This window comes from Oreochromis niloticus, linkage group LG22, assembly GCF_001858045.2.
Source record: "Oreochromis niloticus isolate F11D_XX linkage group LG22, O_niloticus_UMD_NMBU, whole genome shotgun sequence".
Taxonomy (NCBI): Eukaryota; Metazoa; Chordata; class Actinopteri; order Cichliformes; family Cichlidae; genus Oreochromis; species Oreochromis niloticus.
The window spans coordinates 5542677-5560835 of NC_031985.2; the positions used below are offsets into that span (position 1 = coordinate 5542677).

At 40.8% G+C, this 18159-nt stretch overlaps 1 protein-coding gene across 1 annotated transcript in view; it reads right to left on the reverse strand.

Moving 5' to 3' along the window:
• Positions 1 to 792: 792 nt before the first annotated feature.
• The window catches only part of LOC100707037 (chloride channel protein 1), a 55982-nt gene continuing 38615 nt past the window's right edge, over positions 793 to 18159 (reverse strand). The window contains exons 21-24 of the mRNA XM_005457545.4: positions 14802 to 14846; positions 11983 to 12087; positions 7364 to 7450; positions 793 to 4890 (exon numbers count right to left, since the gene is read on the reverse strand). Of these exons, the coding sequence (XP_005457602.1) occupies positions 4384 to 4890; positions 7364 to 7450; positions 11983 to 12087; positions 14802 to 14846 (744 nt within the window). The 3' untranslated portion in view covers positions 793 to 4383. The remainder of the gene's footprint in view (positions 4891 to 7363; positions 7451 to 11982; positions 12088 to 14801; positions 14847 to 18159) is intronic.

Consider the following 18159-nt stretch of genomic DNA (forward strand, 5'->3'; position numbering starts at 1 on the left):
AAGTTTAATAATTTAGCTGCAAGCAGTGATGGCGCCGGGCAGAGGTCGCATTCGACTTTCTCGTCTGTCATGGTGACAGACAAGGTCGTAAAAATCCTGCCGTAGTGTAATTTTACCTGTCATTTTAACTTTTTAATGATAATAAGACACTTAAAAAGAACTCGGTCACAAAAAGTAATTCACAGAAAGGATTTCATTTTATGCAGACGTGGAAATAAAACAATGATGAAACAGACTGTGGTCACTTCACTGGATCCTGTAATTACTAGCACCATAGCCTGTCAGTCAATCTATGCTTCAGATAAGATACAACTGTTAGCTGGTCACTTTATTAAGTACACCTTGCTAGTACCAAGGTGGCCCCACTTTTGCCTTCAGACCTTTCTTAGCAACATGTCGGGTTTGTTGCCTTTACAACAAGCCTGACCTGGATAAATAAACCAAATTCAAACACAGTAAAGCATTCAAATAAAACTTTATTTAGCTAAGTTGTTCACAGTTTATAAAGTTGAAGATAATGACTAAAACAGAAATAAATAAATACTACATTAACCACAACCACAAATAAACACTGAGACCTGCACCGATGTCCCTCCACACCCACCAAGAAACAGACATAAAGAAACGTTTTGTCAAATCTGAAGGTTTAAAGACTTTTAAGGCAACACCTGAAACCGATACCAGGAGTTAATAAGAAGACAGTGTAAGAGAGATGACGGAGAAATGGAGAAACAGTGCATGGATGCAATGGCTGAGGTTCCCACCCTTCATTCATGATGGGGAGAAAATGTGGTCATTTAGAGAACATTTATTTTACATGTTTGGTTGTTACGTTCCATTATGTGATGTGTTTGACATTATCAAATAATCTCAACAAACAGATAAACATCTCTGCAGATGAATCTGTAGGTAACAGACGCATGTAGTCGAGTGCTTCTGAACAATCACGTTCAAGTTAGATTTGGGTATTTTTTAGCTTTTTAGTCATTTGTTTAAAAATATATTATACTAAAGTAATGTATTCATAAAATGTTAGCTTGGATATCCCCTGCTATATACCTGAGGGTCCAAAAAACGTTTCCACTTAGGCTTAGTCAACAGACAATAGTGCCGTCAAAAAATAACCAAAGATCATGTTCAAAACCTCCACACAAAGCCAAACCATTTCACTATCACGTCGCACCTCTTACTTATCAAACATCCCCACCCTCTCTTGACCTGAAGCATCGAGATGTTTTACCAACTGTAAAAGTAAGACAGATATAACCACCAGACGAGTGTTGTGATCTAACTCTTTTCCTCTTCACTCCAAGTCATTCACTTTTCTTCTTGCAGCAGCAGCAGAGTGTCTGCAGTCTGAGTGTGTGAGAGGGGAACATGACTGTGACACAGTATGTGGTACTGCGGGAGGATAGTGCTGCGTTATCCCTCCAGCAGACCTGGTGGAAGCCCAGCGTTACATACTGCCTGATTCTTCTTTATTCTTTAATACACTGATGCTGACAGACCTAACAGGCCAGACCATGGACACTGAGATTGTGATTTTCACCTAACTCCAAACTTCTACACAGCTCAAAGCCTCTTTTTGCAAAGCTTTTGGTTTTTGTTCCTGCTATTGTGTTCCTTATTGAATTCATTTACTGATGTTTTTTTAAACAGGAAGAAAACCACAAAACAGTTGAAGAATCGCATTTCTGACGTGGAGGTACCAGATGCTGTTTGTATTAAGCAACCCTGAAGGTTAACCTGAGGAACAATTCTGAGAAATAGTAAAAAAGAGGAAGCCAGGCCTGTTTTCAGTTGTATGTGATTAACTGAAGCTTATATATGATTATGATAAAAGACACCTGAACCACCTACAGAGGCAGCTGCCTAGAAGGCAAAAGCTCAGGAAGACATCAAGGTTAAATAGTCATTAAATTTCTTGACTTTTATTCTTTGAAATTGTTACATGAGCAGCTTTGCTTCTTATAATAACCATCACAACAGTTCTGTTTTAACAGCTTTAAAAAAGATGCTATTTTTAGCATCTTTAACAGCATTAACTGGGAAACGTTTCTCTGGCAACACATCTGTTTATGTCATCTCTCCTTCACTGTCAGAAAACCTTGGCTATCATCACCAATGTTAGAATGAAAAGCTTCTGTAGATTTTTCTGATAATCCCATTTAGACTTATGAAAGTGATTAGGGTTAAACCTGCGAGGCTTCCTTTTTGTGGAAAAAAGGAGAAAACGAATCTTGAGGATCTGCACGGCGAGGTTTTGCTGTCGTCAGCCGCCTCGAGCCGCACCATCTATCAACTTAACCGTGATGAGATGAGCTCTGAGGCTGCATCCACAAGGTCGCCGCACAATTTGGAGGTCGTTGTGGGGCTTTGGCCAATCTTCCACAGTGGACTGAGCAGCTCCATTAGTTTTCTGCTACCCACACGGTTTGTTGCCAGTTAAAATAAATCAATACCCTCTGCTCTCATCTGATAAAATCCTCCCTTTTTTTTAAGACTTAAGCGATCGGGTAACACAGGACAACTGTGCAGCAGTTCACCAGGTTCACCTCTTGTTTGGGAAGCAAAGCTTTTGATTGATTATTGTGATTCAGCTGAGCAGAGAGCGTTACAGTAAAAAAACCCACAGAACATACAGTAAAGTGTGTGGTGTTGGAAACAGCTGTGACAGAGGCACAGTTAATCAATTGCAGTCTGAATTCAGACAGTACAAATGGTAGCAGTGTTTTATCAATCTACTCCTCAGTAATGTCCATCCATCCATTTTATTAACCGCTTCTCCAGTTTAGGTTAGTGGAAGGGCTGGAGCCTATGGACAGTTACCAGTTCATCACAGGGCCATTCAATATGTCTAGCAGCTGAACAGGTGGGTTATTTGACCTTAACCAGTGATATTACTGGATCTCAGAAATAAGCTTAAGAGTGCTAAAACCGTCATTATCAAATATTCAAAAAGAGCATATCACAGTTAGATACCTGACTTTGTGGATTTGGCAGCATCTACTATTTAACCCATGAAAATCAAAGTGTGAAACAACAAGAGAAGGAAAATGAGCAGAAAGTAAAACAGAACAAGCAAACATTACAAACATACAGAGCTTCAGAGCTTACGTGTGGCAATCAGAGCGCTCGACGAATCCGCCCAAAAGAAAACATACGCGACTTTAGTTTGGTTGATTTCAGCTTCAATGTCGTCTCACTTTATGTCTCTGGACACACATCCACTGTTTGCTTGTTTAGGCCATGTGGAGCTCCTGTTTTATTAAAGCAAAACTTAGAATCACGGTCATTTTGGTCAATGTTATATTCTCGATTATTAGCCACAGTTATTCTTTAAAATAAAAACATCCCACATTTATTTAACTTTTTTCACTTGGATTTTGAAAATAATTTAACAGAGGTCTGTGTATGCGCATGTGTGTGAGTGAGCGTGTGTTCATCTCTTTGTGGGGACCAATAATTGGAAGTTTACTATACCTGGGGGACAAACAGCCTTTATGGGGACCAGAGTCCCTGACCCCACACCTCAAAATATGGTTTTAGTGTCAGGGTTACAATTAGGTTAGGTTTAGAGTTAGGCATTCATTTTTGATGGTTAGGGTTAGGGTAAGGCCTGACAGTGTGTGTGTGTGTGTGTGAGCATGTATTCATATCTTTGTGGGGACCAAAAATTGGATGTTTACTATACTTGTGGGGACCAAAATCCAGGTCCCCACAAGAATAACTATGGGGTGTTTGTGACCATAAAGCTCATCTCACAAGGGAAGCAAACTATCCCACAGGCCTGCTTTAACTGGATGTTACTGCAGGATGCTGGTGCAGACTGCGACAAAGAGAAGCCTCAGCCATGCTTTACTGGTAAAGGGAGCGTTTGATTTAAACTGAAGAAAAAATAGACCTCTGTATAAAAAATGAACTGGTTATTATCACCAGTGATGATCCTTATATTAAAGTCGGGTCATTGTGACAGAGAAGTGGATGAGTGCTGTATGTGCAATTAGTTGTACCATAGCTTCCAGGGGGCTTTCCAGACAGAGCACAGACCCAGCAGAGGGTCAGAAGTGCACAGCGACCTGACCTTGAAGGAGAGATCAGCCATATTTAAGTCAGTGTTTGGTTTTTTCTTTTGTGGGCAGAGACCATGAACTTTCTAATCACACCTGATACAAAGAAACTAGATGAATATTGCAGTTTAAGGTGTTTTTTGCACCAAACAGGTGATGGTCTGTGAAACGAGTGTGTGGAAGCTGTACCAGTAACATAAAAAGAGGTAAATGGAAGTACAAAGACCGGAGAAATGTATTAAGAACAGAAGAAAAAAACTCAAACTATTATAAAAGTTTTCCATTATAAAAAAAAGCATCACTCTTGTGTAAGCTAAACCATAGGCTCATCATCGCTGTCTTCCTCTTCCTCAAAGAGTCTCTGTAGGGTGGAGAGGCGGATGGAGGAGAGAGGAGGAGAGGGAGGAGGAGTGGAGGAAGAAGGGACTGGGGGAGGAGTAGAAGAAGGAGGGAGGGTGAGGTTGCTGTTGCAGCTGCAGCTCCTGCTGGTCGAGCTGCAAGCCACCGTGCTGCTGCCGCTCCCCGAAGCGCTACTGGTGCTCTCCTCCACCTCCCTCGGCACACCCTCGATCAACACCTCTGTTTCATTCTCATGGCTGTGATGGTGGTGTATTTGAGAAGGAGAGGGGGGAGAGGGGGGAGGAGCCTGAGCAACAATTTCAGGTGAGGGAGGAGAGGAGGAGGGCGGAGAGGAAGGGGCGTTGGGAGATGAAGGTGGAGGTTTAGAGACCGAGTTGTGGTTGCTGATATCACGAAAACTGGCCAGAGGAGGGCGGAGCCGGACACCAGAGCGTGTGGAGCCCTCGATGGCCTTTTGGAGCTGGAGGAGGAAGAGGAAGAAGAAGAAGAGGAAGAAGAGGAAGAGAAAGAAGAAGAAGAGGGAGAGGGAGAGAAAGAAGAAGAAGGGGAAGAGAAAGAAGAAGAGGTAGAAGAAGAGGAAGAGAAAGAAGAAGGAGAGGCAGGGTTCGAAGAGTGAGGGGAAGAATTAACAAGAACAAATGAGCAGAATTCATACATGAATGGTGAAAATGTAAAGAGGAAATGAAGGAAAGCAAGCAGGGATTAGACAGAGTCAGTGGTGAGCAATTACACAGATGGAGGAAAGAAAAGTTAAAGAAAATGAGGCAACACAGGAGCATGAGTCACAGACCGTTATGGATAAAGACAGAAGCCCAAAACTTACAGAGAGCTTATTGATTATGCTCACAAAGTACTCATACATAATTCAAAAAGCTTTATGAGACTCCAAGGAAATTAGGAGCAAAAACAAATTGGATTTTTTCCTCCAAATTAAAGACAAACAAGAGAAGACTTCCAAAAGTTGAGTGTATTAAAAAAGGAGCTTTTTTGGACTTGGATCAGGGAAGTTAATTTCATTTAATGCTTAGGTTTCAGTTCTGGGAGACCTTCAGACAGTTTCAGAGTTTTTCCATTAGCCGGTCGTGGTCTGGCTGCTTTGGCCATGCTGTGGCGTGATGACGTGTTTCCACTAAACACTCACAGCAGGGAAACACTGTGGCGAGCTGTGCTGCTGAGATCCAGACCAGCAGTGCCCAACCTTTTACATTTGCCTTCAGCAACGCCTCATACATGTACAAATGTATCATTTTAAAGGGAATACCATTTAATCCCTGATTATATAAAAGGAGATGTTAATTTTAATCCAGTTCAACGCTTACTCTTTTTCACGTTTGGTCTGAGCTATTTATTCATTAGATGAAGCTCTATCTCACGCGTCTTTAATAAACAATAAACCAACCTTTCTAGCATTTAATAAAAGGCACAATTAAGTTAATTTTTAAAGGTCTCTATTGCTACTTAACGTGACTCCAACAGAGCGTGCTCTACTTCTGCGCACAAACACTCTTACTCTGTGATTAACTACAACACTTACTGCTTATAGGGTGACCAGATGTTCCTTCTTATCTGGGACTGCACAGCATATTTACCTCACGTCCCACATGATGATGTCCCACATTTTAAATTGGCTCTGTAGGATGCAGACCTTTTCTAAAGTCTGGCTTTTAGCCAGTGCATTTGAAGAAAGGCTTTTACGTTTTTGTAGCTTCATTATCGTCGAGAGCAGGTTAACCTGTCTTTTACTCCCAATGCAATAGTCAGCAGAGAGCTACCACAACCAAAATGAAGCAACAACATAAAAGGAAAAGATGTGCTTTAGTTATTATGCTAAAAATTCTCAGGTATGGATCAAAAGAGGTGTGCCCATTGATGGCTGATTACTTGTAGCTTTTACATGAACGTCTGCAGTTTACAGTTTAGCTTCCTGTGTTCATGTATTGCTATTAAAATGATTGATTATTGGTTGCTCTTATAGGAGCTTTAGTTGCCGTGTCTAGTTTGGGCCAAGCTTTAGCTGTTGGGCAGCTGGCGTTATATCTGACTCTGGATTACTTAAGTGTACAGATGAGTTCATGGTCGACTCCGTGACTGCAGTGCCCTGTGTCCTGGGTTCTGTGGCTGCAAAACAAGCCCGAATCATCACTCCTGCACCGCAGCGCTACAGCCTGATCTGAGTCATTTATCATGAAGTTTCGCTCTCTGCAAACACGACTCTGTGCATTATGGCCAAACGTCTCCACTTTGGTTTTGTCTGTCCAAAGGACATTATTCCAGAAGTCATTGTTCAAATGCAACTTTGAAACCTAAGCTGTGCTGCCACGTTCTTTTTTCTGGAAACTCTTTGTTGTGCTGTCATGAACTTCAACATTTAACATGCTAACAGAGGCCTGTAGTGTTTCAGATGTAGCTCTTGGGTTTTTTTTGCAATTTCTCTGAGTATTGCCATTAATAAAGAGCATTTGATCAGCAGCACCTGACTGCTACTTACACTCTGAAATCCTATGAAAGCAGTAAAGGTGTGCTTAGTATTTTACAGAGTCCTTGTGAAGGCCTTTTTTTCTTCAGAATGAAAAAGACAGATTTTCAGTCTCTTTCTCAAAGAAGAATATTGCTTTTTTAAAAAAAAAATATTGGATCAGTACCTAGTTTCTTCAAATATACAAAGACAAATGGAAAAAAAAAAGGTTATCCGTGCATCCTTACATTAATGTAGGGACTTTAAAACAGGGTAATATGCTCTCGCCTTCTTTTCCTAGCAAGCAGTCTGGCTGCTGGTTTATATAAAGCAAGCTTGATATAAAAAGTGCATTAGTTTCTCTGTCTGTTAGACAAATAACCTAAAAATACTGCTGTTCACAGCACACACAAGAATGTAAATGTCCATTTCTGGAAGAAAAACAAAATGCAGGCCGAAATAAAATAATGTTTCTTACCTCTTTCAGTGCCACCACCCCCACCAGTTTGCCAGTACTGGTCACATAAGCATGACTTAAGCCAAGCAGTGAGAATAAGGTGTGGGTCTGTGGAGACAGGGGGAAAAGGTCACTTGTGAAATTACACAAACTTTTTGCTTTCCGCTCCAAACACAAAGTCACGCAGACAGAATGTCTCGAGGCTCCAGGTGAACCACAGGAAGAGAAAGTCCTTGAGCGTGTTTGTAAGCACAAACTATTGTGTTCACGATCCAGCCAAGGTCACACTTTGGGATGAGCTCTTTGTATGCATCGGCACACCTCGATCACAAGGCCCCCTTTTGCACATGAATAAGCAGAATATTACAAATATTACCATGACAATGAAACCAACGGGAATGGTACAAGTGTTTACACGCTTCAGTATGCTGCAAACATCTGAAAATCATAATAAGGACGTGAGCAGGTCACGGACATTGTACAAGGCAGGAAATGATTAGAAATACATAGATTTACAAGAGATTTTATGTAAATCCCCGACTCGGGCAGCTCGGACACGCTCGGGCTGCATTCATACTGCACGGGGACATTTTAACTGCAACAAGACAAATGAAAACGTCACTGTTCAAAACAAAAATACAGCAAAAGCTGCAGGAAATTACTGAATGAAAAGCCATCAAAGCAAATAAGATAAATGGGAATATCCAGAGTTCATATTAAACTTGTGCATATTGATTGGGCAGTGTAAGAGCTTTTAGAGCTGTGCTTTCAGGGTTGGCTGGCTGATATCTTCTCATTTGACTAAATTCTTGCCAAACCTAAAACAGACTGGCAATTTCCAGATTGGCACAGCGATAAAATTAAAACTGACTGATTTAATAGCATTACACAGCATGTTTACAGCTTGGTACACAACAGGCTTTTGGTCTCTATGAATAGATTTCTCCCTCTGCGACAGCTCCATGGTGGATCGCTTTATTTTTTTAAAATCATTTTCACTTCCCTGCCTGGAGCTTCCTAAACAACAGGTATCAAAACTTCGCTTCACAGACTCACAGTTATAATGGGAATAGAAGAAGTCAGAATGGGAGACAAAGCAAAGTCACACTTGCTGTGTCTGCTGTATGCAAAGACGATAATACTGAGCATAAACTAACAGTGCTGTGTAAAAAGTCCCGAGACAGCCCTCATTTTCTCTCGAATCATTCAAGCAAAAACAAAAAAAGACTTACAACTCAAGGCATGAAGCAGTGTTGTGACCACACATAATAGGCAACTTAGATCTTTAATATAAAACATTATTTGTTCTCATTTCTTTAGTTGAATCTATGAAAAAACTATCCGCAGCACATGATCAGTACGTTTGAGTCATGTCCTTATGAAAGAGGGAAAAAAATCCAACAAAGACCTGATGCAGGGTCGGAGGGATGGATCTGGCTGCTCAGTTGATCCTGTTCAGTGAAGGCACATCAGAGAAAGGTTACTGTCAAGAAGCCATTCTTAAGGAAGTGAAACAGGGAGGAATGGCTGAAGTTTGCCAAATGACACAAGAACTGCACTGAAAATCACTGGAAACAGGTCTTCCTCATATTCTGTAGTTACATTTATGTGTGCATGTTTCACTAAATGTTGTATTTTCTTGGCAAAAAAATTAGGAATGGCTCAAGACTTTTACACACTATCTCACTGACTCCATCCATCTTCTTCCGCTTATCACGGTCGCGGGGGAGGCAGCCCAAGCACAGAAGCCCAGACCTCCCTCTCCCCAGCCACCTCCTCCAGCTTGTCCATGGGAGGTGGCTGGTGTCTCCAACACCAAGGCGTTCCCAGGCCAGCCGAGAGATATAATCTCTCCACCGTGTCCTGGGTCTGCCCCGGGGCCTCCTCCCGGTGGGACATGCCTGGAACACCTCACCCAGGAGGCACCCAGGAGGCATCCTTGTCAGATGCCCGAACCACCTCATCTGGCTCCTTTCGATGTGGAGGAGCAGCGGCTCTACTCTGAGCCCCTCCCGGATGGCTGAACTCCTCACCCTATCTCTAAGGGAGAGGCCAGCCACCCTTCGGAGGAAGCTCATTTCTGCCGCTCTTATACGCAATCTCACTCTTTCGGTCACTACCCACAGCTCGTGACCATAGGTGAGGGTAGGGACGTAGATCGACCGGGACCTTACTAACTCAGTATAATATAAATAAGAATTCATTTAAACATATTAATAATACCAAGATCCTGCCAACGATTGGCTGCCACCAACAAACAGAAGGTTCGAATAGCAGGTGGGCGGGGCTTTTATGGCCGAGATGACCACATTAGGGATACCCCCTCACTGCGACATTAGACAAGAGACAAGAGTAGAAAAAACAAACTTATTTAGAGCAGTCTGACAAGATGAGCTTTCAGCTCATATGAGTTACTCATAGATGCACTGACCTCATTATTTCAAAGTTTTTATATGACAAAAAATAAGAAAAGACAGAATAGGTGAACTTTAAACTCCTTATCAAGAAGTACTGCTGATTATTCTTCTGTTTCCAAGATGTTTTTATGAGGATTTGTTTTTAAATCAGTAAAAGAAACCCAAAACAATAGAAAATGGACCATCATGACACAATAAGCTTGGCTGAAAACATGACCTAGCTCGAACAATCTCCCCTCCCAACTCCCACCTATCACCAAGTTGTCCTTCAACGAGGCACGTGTCAGTGTTTGCACCAATCTACAGGAACCACACTTTCTAGCTCCCACATATAAATGTTGGGTTTATGTAACAACACCTCAGGAAACAAGATTCTGTTCTCGGTCAAAAATGAAAAACTGTCGTGTCCATCTCTATTTAGTCAGACGACATTGTGTGAATAAAAACCAGTCCTCACTAAGTGTTTTTCATGTGCCATTACCCCCCTGTCAAGGTTATCCACATCTTCAGCTGAATGAGATGTAACAGAAGTAAACAACTTAGGAGCTGAGAGTGGGAACACCAACAAAAGACTGCGACTGCCCGTGGGGCTGAATTACATTTATATGGTTATTTGCTTGCATAATACATGTGATAAAATACATAAACTCTTCTTCAAGGCAACTGTACATTTTGGAATAAACTCACTTTCCATCAGACTGTGTGACAATGAGTAATAAAATGAAAATAAAGCAACTTTGTCTCGGTTTCTAAGAAAAAATGGACTTTTCTTGTCAGTTTTCTGTAATTTCTACAGTTAAATGCAACAAACCCCCAGTAAACCAACAATAAATCAGCTACTGTATGACTGTAGATTATATTTACTGTTAACAGGTTACAGTTAGTACTGCAGTAATTTGCCATCTGATGTCTAACAGAAAAGACTTCTGGAGGACCCTGACATACTGGGTAACAGCTTTTCCCAGTATTTCAATGAAATGGTTGTTTTAGGAAACAAGCTTTGGAGACAGTACCTCCTATAAAGAAAAATGTGCATTCATTGACCCCATTTGAGACAAAAATGCAGTAAATGGTGTATGAAATTATGTTTCTGAATGTGTAAGAATGATCTCAGTGTTTTATAGAGGTGCCATACAACTGGAAAACAGATGAGGTTGATAACATGGTCATTTGAGTTCCTATTTCTTATAATACTGGGAACACCAAAGACACTGAAAAGGAAAACTGCTGCTGAAAGTGCAGCAGACGAGTCCTTGATAATAGAAAAAAATCATAATCACTATTATGTTGGTCAATGTTGTTATTTTAATTTAATTTTAATTTAATAAAGAGATGTCAGTGTGTATGGGAAGTATATGGAAGTCGATATTACAGTGAAGTGTTTTTAAAACCACCTTGAAGCAAAAAAGGGTTTTATTGAATTAATTACTGTTTTGATACCATGTGTTGCTTCAGCATCGCTTTCATGTGGTCATTCTTTGGTGTTTATGACCACTGATAGTGATTTCAAGCAATGTTTTTAAAAACAAGGCTTTTGCTGTTGCATTCAATGACTCTGTTCATTTTGCTGAACACCCCTTCAAACTCCTTTCCTTATTCATCTCTGAGGTACTTCAAACTTTTTTTTAGAGAGCACACATCAACCGATGGGTCAAAAATCATCAATCAATCATCGTTGGCCATGAGAGCTCTGTCTCTGGCTACAAAGACTTTTGTGTCCAAGCACAGAGTTTGTCAATCAAGTCAGTAACACAGTTGCTGTTTTGAAATGTCATGGGTTGTGCACTATCACGTAAACGTCCAGGTGAGAACAAAAAGTGCAAACTGCCTGAACTATTACCCACTGAGCGTTCACTCACGGTGCAATGAAAAGGGAATCTACTGAGTCTTTGCTCATATTTGGCTCCTGCTACTTTGTTCTCTTCCTTAAAGTGAAATTCCACGATGGATCGCAGACGCACAATGAGGTAAGAAAAGATTAATACTGAACAATCACAGAATACAGGAGCACTAGAAGTGATGTTCAGGTAGACATAGAGATGACTTAAACAGTAGGTTGATTTGAATACACCAAAAGTGTACTTTTTAGCAGTTTTGTAAAACACGTCTTTCTCCAAACGTTAATAACATTTTTAATGTACAACATCCACCACCTTGTCGAAAACAAGGTGGTCTCGAAAAGACTATCAAACTGCGATTTACACAGACATGTTGTCCACCAACCTTGTGTAACGATGTTCTCTCCACCAGCTGAAAAGGGGAAGGGTCCACTCGTATCTCATCGATTTCCATCGGCTTGTCCATCTCTTCCTCTTCCCACGCTTTAATCTGCAGCCGCAAATAAAACCAAGGTCACGGAGGTGAATCTGCTGTGGTTAGTTCACATTCCCTCTGCTGACGGGAAAAAAACACCTATTCAAAGAGTTCAACTAGAGGGGAAACAGTCGGATTTGTTTACGCCATGAGTCATGCACATGTGTTTAAATATATCTGGCAACAATAAGAACTGTTACATAAATCATGAGCTGAATCTCTGGGTAAAACTCTAGGTGTGTGTTTGCACAGCCTGTGTGTGGCTGCAGGATGGAGCGAGTAATTAGCCACCACCGAGGAGACGTTTGAGCAGTAAAAAACCTTGAAAGTCTGCGTTGCGTCCTTGCATGTCACCAGTAACCCCTCTGAGATTTAGGATGTCTGACACCTTTTAGCTTCTCTATGGATTTTACCTACGAGCCTCAGCCTGCCGTGACAGCAGCAGCAGTCTTGTAGAATATACAGGCCAGTGTTATGGGGCAGTTTGGGAAAGTGCCAGGAAGAGTAAAAGCAGAGCGGCAGACAGAACAGGACTGGAGGGCACAATGCTGTTTTGATGTCTCATTTAAAATTCAGCCTGTGCTCACACTACAGTTTAAAAGTGCCCCAGTTCAGTGTCTTCCCCTCAAACGTGACACAGATCTGTAACACCGCTGACCTACATTTGAGATGGATTCGAAAGCTAATAGAGATTTTCCTGCATCAGTCATATGGTAATAAGTCTAAAGCAACTTGATATATGCTGGCAGAGACACAGTAAGTCAGGACTAATGAACTCAGAACCACGTTTTACATTTTAATCTCATGTCAGTTCACGTCAAAGTGAGGCTCTTAATTTTTGATTTTCTCTTCTCTCCTTGCACATTTTCAACCAGTTTTTCTTGCTCTTTGGTGACATTTCCACACATGCAGTTTTTCACTTCCACTGAATTTTGACTGTGGGAGGTTTCTGCACAGTGTTTTTAATACATGAATGAATGAAATATGAGACAAAACAATTCAAAATCACATATTAGTTTTGTGCTTTCACGAACAAGCAATAACTACATGTTCAGCATACAACATTTGAAAAGTTCAGCTATCCCTTCAAAAGGTTATTTGATGCTTTTCTTGGACACACATGGTTGTAAAATGAGTATCTCCGGATTTTAAACTGCTGGTCAGGTAAAATAAGTCATTTGCTCTATAGTTCTTATTTATGTAGAGCTTCTGCCAGCGTATTACCGCCTTGGAGACCAATGGACCTAAAATGACCCTCAGCAACCGGGAATTGGTATTTTTAAGATTTAGACATAAGCTGCAGTCTTAGCTAATGTTCCTCATAGATGTAATTTGATTTATGAAGCTTAATATTTTTATGGCTACTTGTTCTTTTATGTTTAGTCGCACTGCTGTTATTTGGCATTTGGATGAGGTCTACTGGGGCTTATAAAGATTGATTTTATTTACTTCTGGGAGACCACTGGGGTCTGTTGTTAAAAATATGTAATGATCCCTGTGATCCAATTACAGCTGCATGATCCATGTAGCTGTCCTGTATGAAATGACCCCACAGGGGTGTGATTTAAAGATGTAAAACAGTATAATCTATACAGAATAGGATGGATTTCCACATCACCGTCATCAATAAAGCAAAATGGTGAAATAATCAGACTGTGGAGCCTCCTGTTGGAAAAGTCTCCAGTGGGGTATAGAGCTCTGTGTTGTTTTACTGGCAGACAAACTGCAGCTAATTATCATTTATCACAAAAAATAAACATCATCAGATTCCTATTAGCTGTCAGATTTGAAGAAAAATGCTCCGTTATAGCTCAAATTACAAACACATATATAATTAAATAAAACAAAACTACATGAAAATATAAAAAGGAACCAAACATGTTTGGTTGCACTCTTTGTTCTCTTTTATTCCCGTTATTCGAATGAGTTTAAAATATGCTTATATGTACTTTATGTTTAATGAATTCAGAAATGTTTTATTGCACAGACAGAAAGAAAGGCTGTTTTATCATCTTTATGCTGCTTTTGGACAGGTTGGATTCTTTATTTGTGCTACTATCTGGCTCTGTTTTGCTGTTACTGGAGTCTTGTAAGCCTACTGGGCTTTATAAAATCAAATCAATGTGCAAAACATAATATACTTGTTTGTCCCTGCAGGCTCCCTGCCAGCAAACAGTGAAGCTTAATGAGCATTTAAGGTGCTCGAGTGGCAGGAGGAGGAAAGTGGAGCAGTTTGTGTGTGTTTTTGACTTCCTGAGACTTCTGTGGACCTGAATGCTATGGAGAGACAACAATCACAATTTTTCTTCTGAAATAGTTTTGTGTTTTACATTTTTTTTATATCAAAAAGTGTTAGACCCCATTGTGCTAATCTGTACCAAAGACAGATACACAGATAAAGTAACAGTAAAACAACAACAACCTAAAAAACCCTGATTTTGAGATTAATCTTATTGGCCAATTGCTACTGTACTGTGATGTAGTTTGGAAGGAAATAAGACTTTTTAAAAACTTTTTAATATTTGAGCTTTTAATGACCCCCAGGAAGCCTGTGTGGTTCTTGCATCACTTGAAAATACAAAAACCTGCTGTCAAAGATTATTGCTCCCACTTTGTGGGATAATGTCTTGTGACTCAGCCCTTGCTCTATGAGTAAGCATTCAAATAGCATGCTTAAAATTATTCAGCAGACTATTCTGTAAAATTATGCAAATCCTTCATTACTGTACCTCTTCTGGTGTCATGGTGTCTGACAGCGGAGGAGGACAAGGCTCCTGGAGACGAAAAAACAGGGAAAAGGAGAGAAATGATTTGGAGTGATTTTATGAAAACACCCCGTCCTCTGAAACAGGTCGTGGTGATACTTCTAACTCTAGAAGCTCTCATCTGAATCTTACATTAGGGGAGGAAACTACCAGCAACTCAAAGAAAACCTGTTTCATAGCATGAATATCAGGCAAACACACATTTCAAACTACTGATGACTCTTAAAATGAATGTATTGAACTCTATACAATCCCACATTAGATTTCTGTCTGTCTCTTTGTACTCAGGCTTCTGTCATCCAGTTTTCTGTGTTAGTGTTTCACTCCCACAGCACATCAGCAGCTTTGTGAGTTAAATGAATGCAGCAGGTGAAATTCAGGCCAACACCTGCTGCGACCTGTTTTGTGAAACTGAATTTATTACCAGCTGCGATCGCAGAGCTAATATTGCTTTCACCTTGTGGAAACAATATGATTCTGTGGGTGTGTTATTGTGGCAAAATGTGATCCTGGAGACACCTCCTGCAACAGGAACTATCAAAACAACCAGTTTTGGGTACTTCAACCCTCAGTTGCCTTGTGTGATTTCAGAAGGAGCAGAAAGGTACTGGCAGGACAAGTGGAGAGCAGCTCTGGCAGTGGCTGACACAATACCTTGGATGTGGTAACAGTGTGGTGAAACCATGGAAAAAAAATTTCTGGTTAGCCTCAAAGCTATTCTATCCTATCACTGGGGACGGGGTCACCGAGGCAGTTAAACAACTCCTTGGTTGCAGGGCCCCTACATAAGAGTTTCTCTGCATTCCTGAAGGCTTTGGATGTTGTAGGGCTATCTTGGGTGACACGCCTACGAAACATTGCATGGAGGTCACCCTGGAGTGGTTTGCAGCTAAGTGTGAAGCGATGGGAAAGACAAATCTGAAGCCATGGTCCTTAGAGGGTGGAGTGCCCACTCCAGGTCAGGAACGAGCTACTACTTCGGGGTCTTGTTCACGAGTGAGGGGAGAGTGGAGCGTGAGATTGACTTGAGCATAAAAGTGGAGCTCCCGATTTAGAATTTATCTACCTTCCTGCCCTCACCATAGTCACGAGCTCTGGTCATTTGGTGTCTGTTTTTAATTCTCACTTAACTACAACTGTATGGTAGATGAATTTTGTTTAAAGTCACTGACTTATTAGCAGCAGGACTGCTGGAGCTGCATCAGCTGCTGGGTTTGACCTGCACTAAACAACAACTCCTCACCTTGTTTGTGGAGTTGATGCTTTATCATTGCCGTCATCTGACAAATAATAAAACCTGCTTTTAATACTCTTAACAGTCCACACCAATTGTGAAGACAAGTTTTTTAACCCTAACAGCCAGAACAAAAAGATGGACTTCATAGTAAGTTGAACTTGTGAAGTCCTATGATTTTGCCCACTTTTCTCTAAGCTAACTCCATATTTTGTCTGTCTATATAAAAGCAAAGTTGCACCAAAAACCTCCCGCTGTGGCTTGTCAGCGATATCAGGAGAATCACAGCTTTGGTTGTCTTATGGTGCATAGACACAAAACATCAAGTGATGTTTTTGTGCTATGTAATTAAATACAGTGGCTTGCAAAAGTATTCGCCCCCTTGAACTTTCCCACATTTTGTCACATTACAGCCACAAACATGAATCAATTTTATTGGAGAAGTTCAAGGGGGCCGAATACTTTTGCAAGCCACTGTATAAAATCTACACAATTCTTTGCATTACAGTAAATAAGCATGTCTCCCAATCAGAAATGGGAGGCCTGCTCACTAGGGCTGCCACAAACGATTATTTTGATAGTCGACTAGTCACTGATTATTTTTGCGATTAGTCGACTAATCACATCATGCATCCACTGGACATACAACGTACAGCTTATTTCACCAGCATGCATCTGCTCTTATATAACTATCATTAGCTTACAGCTTTAAGTGTTTAAGGTATGTGCTAACTAAAAATAAAGACAAGATGATATTTTATTAAATTTTAATGAAATTAGCAGATTGTTTCAGTGGAGTTTAATAAACTTGGCCATCTGCTCCTTGCTATCTAAAAATATAACAGGACACTGGAGTAAATTCTCGAGCATCTCACACTTCTGATAATCAGTCGTCTGCTTGACGTTTATTCAGCTGTGTGAAAACTAGAACTTTAATCTCAGCCAAACAGATTTACTCAGGAACAAATAAAATACTGAAAAAAGCCAAACAATAACATTTTTAAGTTATCTAAGTGACTTGTACATCATGTTTAGCCTGAGTAGCGAAAGACAGCGGTAGGTTTGAAAACTATTTGCTGGGAGTCCGGTGTTCTCACCGGCTCTAGAGAGCCTTAAACCCCGGCTAGCTATCGAGCTGGTGGGTAACAGACGTCTACAAAAACGTCAGAGTTCTTTTGAATATATGTGGTGTTCTGATAAACTGAGCAGATATTTGAAGTTTACACAGCTACGTAATCTTCTGTTTCAGTCCGTTATTACACTCTTAAATCCTACTACTTATTCCTGCGTCTTTTGGGATCTTACAAAGCTTCAAACGACGCGTCGACTATTAAATTAGTCGTTGACGATTTTGATAGTCGACGTAATCGTGACTAGTCGACTAATCGTGGCAGCCCTACTGCTCACTGATACAAATTCAGGGCGGCAGGAGCTAAACTTCTCTTCTACATAAAGGAGACAGGATGGAGAAAAGTGAGGAAAATCTTACAAAAGTCCCTTCCGAGCTTAATGGTGTTCACTGGTTACCTAGCAACCCTTTCCAACCATGAAATAAAGATGGCAAGAGTCCTGAAGCTAAAGCTGAGGCTTCAGAATGCTAATCACCGCACCAGTGTATGCCGTCACTGTGGCTACATCCATCTTTTACATACAGTCTATAGTTTATCACTGAAACTATAACTATTGTTCTTATTCAAGGATTAGCAGCATGCTAATATTATTACACCTGTCAGATGTTATCCTAAAGGTCATTGTTTGGTTACCTGCACTCAGCAGTTGGTAAAATAAACAATACCTGGGTCACAGAGAGAATCCAGCCTCAGCTTGGCTTGATTGCTGGTAGCAACATCCCACTGTGTGCCTATTTGATATTCATGGTTGTAGAACTGTGGCTGATGTAAAAACAATCCCCACCGAGGAACAGGATTGAATCCAAAAACATAATAGAGAATCAGACTGGCAATTCACCAGCCACAGCAGTGGGCACAACACAAATCAAATTCTAATCTTGCCAGTTCACAAGCATATGCTTATTTCCAGTGTGGTTTTCATTCTTGCACGTACTGCCTTCCTTGCGAGCCAAGATCA